At 39.6% G+C, this 14,833-nt stretch overlaps 1 protein-coding gene across 1 annotated transcript in view; it reads left to right on the top strand.

Moving 5' to 3' along the window:
- MCCC2 (methylcrotonoyl-CoA carboxylase 2) overlaps positions 1–14,833 on the top strand; it is a 56,421-nt gene that overhangs the window by 7,278 nt on the left and 34,310 nt on the right. The window contains exons 3-6 of the mRNA XM_023752414.1: positions 2,515–2,599; positions 4,521–4,622; positions 7,070–7,197; positions 9,442–9,554. Coding sequence (XP_023608182.1) covers positions 2,515–2,599; positions 4,521–4,622; positions 7,070–7,197; positions 9,442–9,554 — 428 coding nt within the window. The remainder of the gene's footprint in view (positions 1–2,514; positions 2,600–4,520; positions 4,623–7,069; positions 7,198–9,441; positions 9,555–14,833) is intronic.

Here is a 14,833-nt window from a genome sequence, read left to right as displayed (position 1 = left end):
AATAGTTATAGATGGGGCAGAAAAAAATAAAGATATCATTCTAATCCTTAAAAATGAAGGAATTTATTGATTTCAGAGAGGAAGGGGGAGGGAGAGAGAGAGATAGGAACATCAATGATGAGAGAGAATCATTGATCGGCTGCCTCCTACACACCCCATACTGCGGATCGAGCCTACAAACCAGGCATGTGCCCTTGACCAGAATTAAACCTGGGACCCTTCAGTCCGCAGCTGATGCTCTATCCACGGAGCCAACCAACTAGGGCTGACTTATATTTTTTAAAATAGATAGAGAGAGAGAGAGAGAGAGAGAGAGAGAGAGAGAGAGAGAGAAACATTGATGTTTGAGAGAACCACTGATTGGTTGCCTCCCACACACACCTGACTGGTGCACTAGGCTTTATAAGGGGGTGCGATTCCTGAATCTAACTGGGGACCCTCAGGTACATGGGACGCTCAGCCATCTGAGCCACACCAGCCAGGGCGTAAACACTTATTTATTCTTCAGCTTATGCTGTTGTTAACCTAAATATAAAAGGCCAAAGTAAGAGGCAATAAGTATTTTTTTGAGATCCAAAAGAATAGCTATTCTGGAAGCACTGATTCAGGCCCAAATCCAAATAGTGTTCCAATTAGGAGGTGAAGACAAGGGTATTTAGCTTTCTTAAATAGCTGAACATTTCATTAGACAAAGAGTATATTAAGTCCTGGCTGGGTCTGGGTGGCTTGGTTGGTTGGAGCATTGTCCCATACACCAAAAAGGTTTCGGGTTCGATTCCCAGTCAGAGCATATTCTTAGGCTTTGGGTTCAGTCCTGGTCAGGGTGTGTACCAGAGGCAACTGATCAGTATTTCTCTCTCACATCTTTGTTTTCTCTCTCTTTCCCCCTCTCCCTTTCCTCTCTCTCCAAAATCAATAAAACAAATAAACTTACCCTCTGGTGAGGATTAAAAAAAAAAAGAGTACGTTAAGATGAAATTCTTGGGCAACAGTGCAAATAAACATATTAAAGTACAGTTTGATCCTTCTGATCTATTGCCTTGGTTTGCTGAAAGTGTGTTATTGACATTCCCATGACCTGGAGCCCAGCAGCCCTCAGGCTGGGTGAGGTTTGGAGCGCCTCTCGCCTCAGCAGACTCTTCAATAATTGCAATTGTCTTTGTCTGGAACAACATTAGGAAACACCAAAGACATCTCTGAGTTAAGATACTAACAAAAGGGGACTTCATAATTGCAAAAGGAAGGCGTGCAACTCTCTCCTATTTGGAGCAGCCTCAAAAGTCTATGCATCATTAGATAAGTGTTGCTCTGCTAGCATGGAAGTCATTTCTAAAATAGTGCTGTTTACCTGGTACAAATGAAGGTAGGGATTTTTCAAATTTCATGTGGCACAGTGCTAGGTATTTGTAGTAGGTATTTAATGAATGTGATTGAGATGAGGCCATGTTTCCAATGCCCAAGTTTCAGAGAAAGTACTGTTTTATTTAAGTATTTGCTAGTGAATTCTGTAAATGTATAATATGGATAGATTGATTTTGGTTTATTTTTCATTTTTATTTTTTAAATTAAAAATTTCAATTACAGTTGGCATTCAATATTAGTTTTAGCATAGTGGTTAGACATTTATATAACTTACAAAGTGGTCTGCATAATAAATCTGGTACCCATCTGACACCATATCCTATATAATAAAAGGCTAATATGCAAATCAACCAAATGGCGGAACGACTGGTTGCTTTGACACACACTGACCACCAGGGGGCAAATGCTCAACACAGGAGCTGCCGAGCTGCAGTGACTTGGCAATTGTGGTTCTCGGGTGACTCACCCGGAAACAGAGAGGGGGGAGCCTGATTCCAGGGTGTGTCACCCTAGAACTGCCCTCTTGCAATGCGGGACCCCTCAGGGGATGTTGGAGAGTCAGTTTTGGCCCGATCCCTGCAGACCAGGCAGAGGGACCCCACCAGTACACGAATCTGTGCACTGGGCCTCTCGTATAGCTATAATCAAACTAGAGGCCCAGTGCATGAAATTCATGCATGGGTGGGGTCCCTAAGCCTGGCCACTGATGAGGGCCTATTGGGGCCGTCTCGCCCAGTCCATATTGGGGCTGGGCCAGCCTGGGGGGGAGGGACAAGGGGAGGTTGGCTGTGGGAGCACACTGACCACCAGGGGGCAGCTCCTGCATTGAGCGTCTGCTCTCTGGTGGTCAGTATGCGTCATGTTGACTGGTCGTTCGGTCCTAACGGTCGCTTAGGCTTTTATATATATAGATAATATTGTAATAGGGATAGACATTAAAAACAAACAAACAAATGCCTGTTTATTTACTTTAGAAAACTGTCAGTTTGCAAGTTGAATGAATGATTGAAAAATACGCCTTTTCTCACAGGATAAGTTGAACTTTTAAAAGCTCTATATTGTGGACTAAGTGTTAAATATTTTTCTGGCATTAAGTTGTATGGAGACCTTATTATTGCATGTCAGTCTAATCTAATCCTGTTTTTATTATAGGAGGTAGTGAGAAAGCCAAAGAACGCCACACATCGAGAGGAAAACTGTTAGCCAGAGAAAGAGTCGATGGCCTTCTGGACCCAGGGTTGGTATATACCCAAGTGCCAACTCAGTGCTTTCTATTCCATGGGACTTTCTTAGACACCCTTGTAAATAGATGATTTTAAATTCTGGCTCTTATTGTAAGATTCAACAACAAATGTTTATCGAGAGGCTACTATTCTAGGTGCTACTGATATGTCAGTGAACTAAATAGACAAAGATCCTTGCCCACCTGGAGTTTACATTGCAGCAGGAGGAGTGAAGATAAATGATAAATGTCATAGTTTTATATTTTGTTAGAAGGTGGTAACTGCCACGGTAGGAAGGAAAGCTAGACTAGAGAAAGGGAGAAGATGAAGGTCGAGTTGCAGTTTTACTGTAAATGAGGTGGTTAGGATAGGTCTCATTGAGAAGGTGGCATTTGAACAAAGATTTGAAAGAGTGAAGAGAGAGAACCCTAAACATATCTGGGGAAAGAGGGTTGCAGACAGAGGAGCAATGGCCAGTGCAGAGGCCCTGAGGTGGGAATGTGCTGGATGTTCTGATCTGCTCCAGGAGCCAGGAGACCAGTGATTGGGGTGGAGGGAGAGTAGTAGAAATGGAGTCCAATTCCGTAAGACCTTGTGGCTAGGATAAGAATTTCAGCTCTTGAGAGAAATGGGAAGTTTTTGTGGGGTTTTGAATGGGGAACTATTATGATCTATTTAACTTATGTTTGAAAAGAGTTATTCTGGCTGCTGTGTTGTGAGTGCCTGTGGGCTGCAAGGGTGGGAGCACCGAGACCAGTTCGAGAGCGATTGCAGTGATTCAAGAGAGACAGGATGGTGACTTGGACTAGGGTACTGGTAGTGGGGATGATGAGAATGTTAGTTTCTGGGTTTGTTGTCAAGACAAAGCTAACCCAACAGCGTTTCCTGAAGGATTGGATTAGGTGGATGTGGAGTTGGAGAGAAGGAAATAAAGACTCCCAAAGTATATTTTGTGACATGCACGCGCGCATGTGCGCACACACACACTCTCTCTCTCTTTCCCTCTCTCTCTTTCTCTCTCTGGAGACAACACTGCTAATACCTAGCATATATCCATCTAGACCAGTGGTTCTCAACCTTCCTAATGCTGCGACCCTTTAATACAGTTCCTCATGTTGTGTGACCCCCAATTTCATTGTACAAATTGAACATAATTAAAGCATAGTGATTAATCACAAAAACAATATTTGATTATATATGTGTTTTCCGATGGTCTTAGGCGACCCCTGTGAAAGGGTCGTTCGACCCCCAAAGGGGTTGCGACCCACAGGTTGAGAACCGCTGATCTAGACCGTTTTCAAAAATATGTGTATTAGACATAATTTTTTAAAGAAAAAATGGAATCCTACAAAATGTGGGTTTTCTAACTCCCTTTCTCTACCCCTCACTTACTATATCTTAAACATTTAAGTAAGAGCTAGAATAAAACAGTGATTAAAAACAAATAAACAAAAACTGCGGTCCCAGATTGGTTATTAAAACCCAGCTCTGCCACTTACTAGTGACTTAGACAAGTGACTTAATCTCTGTTTCAGTTTCCTCATCAGTTAATGGGATTATAAGGATCTACCTGAGAAGGTAGTTCTTAGGAGTAAATGAGTGAGGTTTCTGAAAGTCCTAGAAGACAGCCTGGCACGTAGTCAGTACTACATATGTTTTAGGTGCTATGCTCTTTCTATAATAATAAACACATTTGTAAACATCTTTTAAAATAAGTGCCTAGTGTTCTATTGTATGGCTATACCATATAAACCCCCAAAATTTTCACACTAGATTTTGTTTTAAATATTCTTTTTGTAGATTTTATATACAATTTGCATATTTGAAACATTGGATCATTAAAGAAAAAATCTTTTTCCCCCCCATGTGTAACTCTTTAAATATGCTTTTTTAAAAAATGACATTAATTCAAGGAACCTCCTTTCTTCCTCTCAGGTCTCCATTTCTGGAATTATCCCAGTTTGCAGGTTACCAGTTATATGATAATGAGGAGGTCCCTGCAGGTGGCATCATTACAGGCATTGGGAGAGTATCAGGGTGAGTATTCTACTTACACTCAACATCAAGGGTCAGGAACATCAACCAGGCACGGGCATCCAGCACTCACAGCTTTGCATATTAGCATGCAAGTTTTATGCTATTGATATTATTTAGGACTGAGGCTTCCTATGCAGATTCATTTATAGAGCTTTAGAGACAAAAATTAAAGGGGGTAAATCTTAGCTTATAGAATAGAAACCAGGAATGTCTTCAGCCAGCTCTGCAACAATGGTGAATGGCTATAGCTGCACCTTCCCTGAAGGCACAGGGCTCTAATGAGAAGGTGGAGGAACACATACCAATAACCGGCATCTGAATCAAATGTACTTGTATTGGGCTCAGAATCCAGTTGCCTGAGGTCAAAGCAGAGCTTTGCCAGTGGCTTGATCTTGGGCAAGTTATTTACTCTGTAATCCCCATTCAGTGGTTTCCCAGGCTCCACAGGTGATCTCTTCACATCCACTGTTTAGAGGAGTAGCTCTCCAAGTGTGGTCTCAGCATCACCTAAGAACTTTGTAGGAAATGTAGATTATCAGGTTTCTCAAGAGGTACTAAATCTAATCTGGGGGTGGGGCCCTGCAGTCAGTGTTCTCAAATGTTAGCATTTGAGAACCACTGTGGACTTAGGTGATCTAGTTGCTAGATGTTACATATATTTGTATATGTTTATGTATAATCTCACATTTTCTGCAAAGTTACCATGCCAAGCACTAAACACTTCCCACTGATGAGTTGTTTCAATCTTTACCATAGCTCTGTGAGAATGGGTATTATTATTGTCATAACTTTTCTGCAAATAAGGAAACTGGTGTTTAGAGAGTAAATAACTTGCCCAAGCCACTGGCAAAGCTCACCTTTGACCTCAGGCAATTGGATTCTAAGTAGTTTCCTTAGCCTGCCATCTGTGTTCACCAGCCAGGTCCTTGTGTTATTAATGGGCTGAGGTACCCAACAAACTGGTTTTGGTGAGAAAGGGTATTGTAGGTGACTCTTTGTAGTATACACTAGAGGCCCGATGCACAAAATTTGTGCAAGAGTAGGCCTTCCTTCCTCTCGCTGCTAGCACCAGCTTCCCTCTGGCACCCGGGACCCGGGCTTCCCTTGCAGCCCCGGTTTCGTCTGGAAGGTCGTCCGGAAGGACGTCTGGTCTAATTAGCATATTACACTTTTATTATTATAAAACATGCTGTTTTAAAGATTGCATCTGTTGTTTCTTTAAGTAAGATGAATGTTATATTTTAAACTTTTGAGTTTTATAGAAAAGCATATGGCAGTAATGTTGAAAACATGACCTTTGAAAACATGAAAAATAAATAAATATTGATGGGTCAGTTTTATTTCTGCAAATTACTTTCCTAAAAGGAAATTTGAAGGACCGGAATCGAACCCGGGACCCCTCAGTCCACAGGCCGACGCTCTATCCACTGAGCCAAACCGGCTTCGGCAAAAAACATGCTGTTTTAAAGATTGCATCTGTTGTTTCTTTAAGTAAGATGAATGTTATATTTTAAACTTTTGAGTTTTATAGAAAAGCATATGGCAGTAATGTTGAAAACATGACCTTTGAAAACATGAAAAATAAATAAATATTGATGGGTCAGTTTTATTTCTGCAAATTACTTTCCTAAAAGGAAATTTGAAGGTTAATTATGAGGGATTTTCTCACTCTTGAGACTTGGATTTTTTGGTGGGTGGGTGGGGCTAATATGCAAATTGTCCCCTCGACTGGGAGTTCCATTGGGAATTCAACCAAGAGTTCGACCAGGGAGCGGGGCCGGCCCACCAACCGCCCGCAGCCCCTCCCCCTGGTTGGCTCTGCCCAATTGGCCCCGATTGGGGCGGGCCAGAACCCACCCATGCATGAATTCATGCACTGGGCCTCCAGTTATTATTATAATTATCTTTTTAGGACCCTTTCATTCAAATAACCATTATGAAATGTTGCTTAGGTTGTTAGTTTTTCACTACTAATATAAGACTGATGACTCTTGTTTTTTTTTTTTTTAATATATTTATTGATTTTTTACAGAGAGGAAGGGAGAGGGATAGAGAGTTAGAAACACTGATGAGAGAGAAACATCGATCAGCTGCCTCCTGCACACTCCCTACTGGGGATATACCCACAACCAAGGTACATGCCCTTGACCGGAATCGAACCTGGGACCCTTGAGTCCGCAGGGCGACACTCTATCCACTGACCCAAACCGGTTAGGGCTGATGACTCTTGTTAAAAGTGATCATTTTCCATGATATAAATGAATATGTGAACTGTGATTAAAGCTTGCTTTTATATCTTTAAATTGTCTACTAATGACTGTCATTGGTCGTAGGTAGTAGAAGTTGAAGATGGCATAGGAGTATCTTGGAATGTTTTGTAATTGTCCTTTAATTGTGAATAAATAAATCTCTCATATTCTCTTTCCAATGAAATTTCTGCCTTTCAGAGTAGAATGCATGATTGTTGCCAATGATGCTACTGTTAAAGGTGGTACCTACTACCCAGTGACTGTAAAAAAACATTTACGGGCACAAGAAATTGCACTGCAAAATAGGCTCCCCTGCATCTACTTGGGCAAGTAACTATTTTTAGCTGGTAAAATATTTTACTGTTTATTTGACATTATCAATGAGTGTTTTAAAAAACTATTGGTTTCTCCCACAATTACAAAAGAAATGCATGTTTTGGCTGGGAACTCTGGGAGAAAATGTAAATAAGAACTACCCATAATAACATCACTGAGGAATAACCTCTGATAGTATTTTGGCTTATGCCAATTTTTTCTCTTAATGTGTGTGCTTCTTTTCCTTCTATACTAGTATATTTTGTTTTTCTGCTAACCCTAATGGGTTCAAACTATGAAAAAATAATAGCTAATATATTTTGATCTCTTGAGTGTGAATTACTATGTTAAATGCTTGAGTATGTATATAGTTTTTTTAAAAAAATTATTGATTCTAATCCTGGCCAGTGTGGCTTAGTTGGCTGGGTGTCGTCCTGTGCACCATAAGGTTGCTGGTTCGACTCATGGTCAGGGCACATGCCTGGATTGCAGGCTTGATCCCCGGTTTGGGGTGTACAGGAGGCAGCCAATCGTTGTTTCTCTCTCACATCTATGTTTCTCTCTCTCTCCCCCCCTCTTCTTCTCTCTTTAAAAAAATCAATAAACTATTTAAAGATTTTATTGATTTGAGAGAGAGAGAAACATTGTTTTTTTGGTGCTACTTATTTATGCATTCATTGGTTGATTCTTGTATGTTCCCTGATTGGGGATTGAACCCACAAGGCATATCAGGACAATGCTTCAACCAATTGAGCTACCCAGCCAGGGCCTTGTATGTATATAACTTGAGCAGATAAAATTTAAAGAAATTTAGTTTTAATTTTTTTATAATTTATTTTTATTTTTCAATTACAGTCAACAAACAATATTATATATTAGTTTTAGGTCTACAACATAGTGATTCAACATTTATATGCCTTATGAAATGATCACCCGATTAAATCTAGTAAGGAAATTTAATTTTCAATGAAAGTACATTTATATTTAAAATTAAAATACATTTAAATCTATGGATATTTCAAAAAGAACATAAAAGCAAGGCAGTATAAAATTGGTACTTTCTGGATATTGGTTTAGTGTTGTAAAATGCCAAGATATATTGTTTATTTATGTGAGTATTTGAACAGATACTGATGTGGATATTTTTTTTCTGGGAAGGAGAATTTGCCTGATGTATATACTTTGTATATATATAACACAGCAAATGAGGTCCTATTGCTTGCAGGTGCTCTGCCAAACACTCTAGGGCAGTGATGGCGAACCTTTTGAGCTCGGCGTGTCAGCATTTTGAAAAACCCTAACTTAACTCTGGTGCCGTGTCACATATAGAAATTTTTTAATATTTGCAACCATAGTAAAACAAAGATTTATATTTTTGATATTTATTTTATATATTTAAATGCCATTTAACAAAGAAAAATCAACCAAAAAAATGAGTTCGCTTGTCACCTCTGACACACATGTCATAGGTTCGCCATCACTGCTCTAGGGGGTCCAGTGAAGAGTATTATGTTGTCCTTGTCTTCAGCCCACTTGTAATGATTGGAAATAAGATATAATGTATCAAATAATAATAAAATACTTTTTTATAGTTGTAGGCAAGATTAATAGGTATGGGGCTAACTAACTTTTTGTGGTTCTACTATGTGCACTCACAGTATGTGTTGAACTAAGTATTTCACACATTATTTCATGCCATCCCAATAAGAACTCCGAGGGATAGTTACTGTTATCTTCATTTTACAGGTGAGGGAACCGAGGCATAGAATGAGTAGGAAGTACACCTGTGATCACAAAGCTATGAAGTTACCAAGCTGTTTTGAACTCAGCTGATATTCTTATCCACCACTCTAATCTGCAGTGAAAACAGTACTAGAAGGTGCAATATATGATAAATTGTCACAACTTCTTTAGGTGGTTTTTGTATTAGTTAAAAAGAGGGAAAGACAGTTTCTTAGCTGAACTGGTTAAGCATTTACAGTGTTTGTGGGGCTTTAGCTGGTCCTCAAAGGAGAGAGCACACTACACATTTCAAGTGGAATTTGGCACAGGGTAGGAGAGCCTAATGGATTTGAGGAAAACAGTGAATCCTTTTGGCTGCATTGGGGGGTTGGAGAAAGATGCTGTAGAATATTTTAAAAAGACATTTGTGAATGTGATTAAGAAATGATACTGTCATTGATATTAATGTTCCTGTGTGGAGCACATTTTGCTCATAGAGATGTACTTATTTCTTTCATTTCCCTTTTCTTCAGTTGATTCAGGAGGTGCAAACTTACCTCGACAAGCAGAAATATTTCCAGATCGAAATCACTTTGGCCGCATATTCTATAACCAGGCAATTATGTCTTCTAAAAATATCACACAGGTAATTTCTCATTAATGAGACGTGTTGCTTTTTGCTCTAAATGACTGCTAACTAGGCACTCTGAGATGACTTAAAACTAGTGAATTCAGAATTTAGTCTTTTTCTACAGAAAGTATCTTAAGGTTACCTTCAGTCAGATTCTCCTGTTAATTATGGGAATATACTATTATTGTAATAAAGTTTTTAAAAAGAATGGGCACTGAGTAATTTTTTTTAGAGCTATACTCTGGAGAAACTAGTATATGTATGAGGAGACATGTGTAAGAAAGTTTATTGTAGCATTGTTTGTTATAGCAAAAGTTGAAGAGCAATGTAAATGATCATTAATAGAAGATTAATAACACAAATTTTAGCTGTTAAAGTGAATGAACTAGAATTTCATGCATCAACATAAGTCTCAAAAACATTTTTAATAAAAAATAGTGGACTACATATACAGCCAATTGCTATATGTGTAAAGCTTAAATACATCAAATAATACTATTATTTATGTCTAAACACATACATGTGAATACTTGGCTTTGAATACACAGACTTGGCTTTGAAACAGTGGTACCTTTGAAGTGGGAGGGAAGAAAAAGGGGTCAGGTAGAGGCTTTAATTATGTATGAAATATTTTATTTCTTTAAAAAAGAACCTTAATTAAATTTGGCCAAATGTCAAGAATTATTAAGACTTGGTATTAGGTGAAAGGATATTTATTTTATTATTCTGTAATCTTTTTGCATGTTTGAAATACTTCATTATACTGATGATACTCCTTTGTTTAGGTTTTATTGGATTTCTTAAGTTTGTAGTATTTTTATTAATATTCTAATTAGTCTTCACTTGCAATTATATCTCTTCTTTTTTATTTTCTATCAATAGATTATGTTATTTATTATACTAGAGGCCCAGTACATGAGTTCATGCACAGGTGGGGTCCGGCTGGCCCACCCTGATGGGGGCCGATTTGGGCTGCGGTGGGGGGGGGGTGGGATAGGGTGTGGGAGGTTGACAGGCCAAGTCCGCCCCCGATTGGGGTGGGGGTGGGCCGATCGGGGATGGGTGGCTGGGGGGCAATCAGGGGCAGGGCTGGCCAGGGGAAAGGGGCCACAGGCACTTGAGGGGAGCCAATCGGGGTCCCGATCGGGCTGGGTGACCACTGCAGTGCACATCAGAGCAACCAGTCCTTCCGATCGTTCCGGTTGTTCTGCCATTTGGTCACTGGGTTTTTATACATAGAGATATTTTATTGTTATGTAGTAACCTTACCTATCTGTATGCTTTATTTATCAAAATAGAAAATTCAGTTTTGCTCAGTTTTGCATAGATGGCTTTTCCATTATCTGGTATGAAAATCTTAATGGGATCTTTTGTTTTATAGGGGGAATTAGCCCATTTAACCTGGTATTATAACTTCTATAGCTTTACTAACCTTGCATTAACTAATGCAGCCCTAGTTTCCTAGGGCTGCTGTAACAAAGTACCACAAAGTGTGTGGCTTAAAAATAACAGAAATTTATTCTCTCAAGTTCTGTAGGCTGGAAGTGTGAAATCAAGGAGGCCGCAGGGTCATCCTCCCTAAACGGCTCTACGGAAAAATCTGTTCCTTGCCTCTTCAAGTTTCTGGTGGCTTGAGGCATTTCCTTGCCTTGAGGTTGCATGATCCAATCTCTGCATAGATCTTTCTCCCCAACCCCCAGCCCCCAATACAAGAGAAAGTTTATAAAGTCACAGAGGTAGAAAAAGTGAGCCAGCTGGACTGCATGGGCTCAGGAAGCAAGTTACAGAGGCAAAGGAAGGGCCCTTGGAGCTTGAAAAAGAGAGAGAGAGAAGTTCTTCACATGGCTTTCTTTTCTGTGTGTTTTCTTCTCTTCTCTGTCTTATAAGGACTCCTGTGATTGGATTTCAGGTCCACTTGGGTAATCCAGAATGATTTTATCTCAAGATCCTAATTATATCTGCAAAGACTCTTTTTCCAAATAAAGTCACATTCCTAGGTTCTGGGATTTGGGTGTGGATATACCTTTTTGGGGGCCACTATTCAACCCACTGCAGACCTCTAGGCTTGACTGGGAAGGATTCAACCTCTAGCTCACACACATGGTTGATGGCAGGATTCAGTTCTTTGCAGACCTCATTGTTTCTTGGCAGCTGTTGGCCAGAGCCCTTTCTAGGTTTCTTCCCACATGGGCTTCTCCATAGAATATCTTCCCATGTGTCAGCTGGCTGCAGCAGAGGGAGCAAGCAAGTGGACAAGAGAGAGAATGCCAGCAAGATGGAAGACATAGCATCTCATAACTTGATCACAGAAGTGACACTTGACATTTGATAGGACAAGGACATCAGCAGATCCATTACACACTCAAGGGGACAAGGTTACAGAGTTTGGGGACCATTATTAGTTGGTGTCAGAGAAGTAGATTGTTGATTTCCTTGGTTTCAGAGGTACTGTGGAGAAAATGCATCTGAAGTGCTCTTAGGAATATGGTACAATTCCCTAATGTAGATGTGCTAATAATTTGTCAGCTACTCACTTGTGAGACTTTTCTACTAAATTGGTAGATCTCCCCTCTCTCAGCCCCAGATGGCATGATGGCAGTCAGTTTCATTTCCCTCATTGTTTTTATTGTTTCTATTATTATTATTTGGCAAACTAATTCCTCTGTCTTTGTCTCCTCTACCCACCTCTATACTTGCTGGCAGTACTGCTCTTTTCTCTCCTTTTGTTCTCTGGTTGTTTTAATGGAACCCTGTTGTGCCTCTTTAGATCTATGTGACTTACTTTTGAAAAGTGTCCTCTTTTTAGATTCTTACATCATTGTAACTGCTCTCTACTTCCTTGACTTTTTTTAGTAATGAAATAGTTTGAATGGAATCTGGTGTTCCAGTACAAAGAACAGGCTGACTAAGTGAAATCGTGTCCCTTGCTCCTGATAGAACCTTGAAGAAAACGCCCATAAAATATTTCAGACATGTACAAAGTACAAAGGATAATAGAACGGAATACTCACCTATCCTCAATTCAGATATATGAAGTGTTAACGTTTTCTTATTATTGCCTTAGATTTTTTAAAAAAATATATTTTATTGATTTTTTACAGAGAGAAAGGGAGAGGGATAGAGAGTTAGAAACATCAATGAGAGAGAAACATCGACCAGCTGCCTCCTGCACACCCCCCACTGGGGATGTGCCCGCAACCAAGGTACGTGCCCTTGACCGGAATCGAACCTGGGACCCTTCAGTCCGCAGGCCGACACTCTATCTACTGAGCCAAACCGGCTACGGCTGCCTTAGATTTTTAAAGAATTTATTTATTGCCCTAGCTGGTTTGGCTCAGTGGATAGAGCATCAGCCTGTGGACTGAAGGGTCCCGGGCTCGATTCCAGTCAAGGCACGTAGTCAAGGGCACATACCTCAGTTGCAGGCTCAACCCCCAGTGGGAGGCGTGCAGGAGGTAGCCGATCAATGATTCTCTTTCATCATTGATGTTTTTCTCTCTCCCTCTTCCTTCCTCTCTGAAATAAATCCTATATAATAAAAGCCTAATATGCAAATCAACTGAACAGTGAATGACTGGTCACTATGATGCGCACTGACCACCAGGGGGCAGACGCTCAATGGAGGAGCTGCCTCCAGCCCACAGGCTGTCCCTAGGCCAGCCAAGGCTGATGCCAGCAGGGTCTCCCTGATTGCCCTGCCAGTCACCACACAGATTGGCCCTGATCACCAGCCAGGCCTAGGGACCCTACCCATGCACAGATTTTGTCCACTGGGCCTGTAGTAAAATAAATAAATAAACAAACAAACAAATAAACAAAAAACACACATACTGAACACTCCCCCCGCCCCCCCCCCCAAAAAAGGAACTTACTTATTGATAATTCATTTACCCATTCAAAATACTGCATTGAAGCATGGATGGACCTGGAGAACATTATGCTAAGTGAAATAAGCCAGTCAGAGAAAAATAAGTACCATATAACTTCACTCATGTGGAATTTAATGAACAAATTGAACTACCAAGCAAATAAAGATAGACTCAGAGAGAGCAGGCAGGCAGCTCTGGTGGGGAGGAGGGTGTGTGTGTGTGTGGGAGGTGGAGGGATTGAGCAAAAAAACCCCAAAACTTGTGGACATGCACAACAGTGTGGTGATGGCGGGGGAAATAGGGGTGGGTGGAGATGGAAGAGGGCATAGAGGTGATAATAGTGATGGGAAAAATAAGTAAATAAAAATCAAGTTTAAAAATAAAAACATATTGTATTGATGGACATGTTGGTTATTTGCATGTTTTCACTATTATGAACACTGCTACAATGAATGTTTTTTTTGTAGACTCACAGGCATGAGTTTTTCTAGCCATAGATATTTTGGAAACAAACTGCTGGGTGATTGATAAGTAAAAACAATAAGTAATAAATAAACATTGTTGTAATATGGTGACAGAAATATTACAGGCATTTTAAATAACATACATGAAATAGGGAATTATGTCTTTTTGTGCCAGCCATTTAGATGAAAAATGTTGACTTGTGCTGCCTTCTATTTTTGGATTAATACTAGTGGGGTTTTTTCTTCTTCAGAACAGATATTGTATGACCATAAGGAAAACTGGTGGAATATTGGAATTGGTAGCAACATAGGATAATTAAAGAAAATATCTATTACGTACTTTTCGTATTTTTCTTTGTGATATTACTTATTTGTATCTAGGGGTAATTGCCAAACCATATTTATTGTTCATTGTGTCATACTAATATCTAAGAAAGAATATTTGTATTATGGAAAAATTTAAATACATACAAAAGAATAGTGCTGTGAACCAGACTGTATGCATCATCCAGCTTCTACACAATTGACTTTCTTTTGAACAAGATTTTCAACTGTGATGCTAACGTTAGTTTTATATTTAGAATGTATCGTATGTGGGGTAACACACAGTATTAACAACACTCATTATTTCAGTTTTCCTGTGAGGTAAGTGGCAATTATGTAGAGAATTTATTAGTTTTAAAAATTACTCTATCATAAAGTTTTGCCAATTTTTGGGTGGATCGTGAGTTCTCCATTGGTAGTTTAGGCTAATAGTCTATCTGGCCATTCTTTGATAGGGAGATTATCCATAAACTTTGTAAAAGTGTGACATAAGCCCTTCAAAATGCTTTGATACAAAGAAACTATTACAAATGTTTATAAGACTCTACTTTTATTTTTTTAAATATATTTTTATTGATTTCAGAGAGGAAGGGAGAGGGAGAGAGAGAGAGAGAAACATCAGTGATGAGAGAGAATC

This window comes from Myotis lucifugus, unplaced genomic scaffold (genome assembly GCF_000147115.1).
Source record: "Myotis lucifugus unplaced genomic scaffold, Myoluc2.0 scaffold_0, whole genome shotgun sequence".
NCBI lineage: Eukaryota > Metazoa > Chordata > Mammalia > Chiroptera > Vespertilionidae > Myotis > Myotis lucifugus.
Note: the sequence above shows the minus strand (reverse complement) of the source record. Positions and strands in the feature narration are given on the sequence as shown.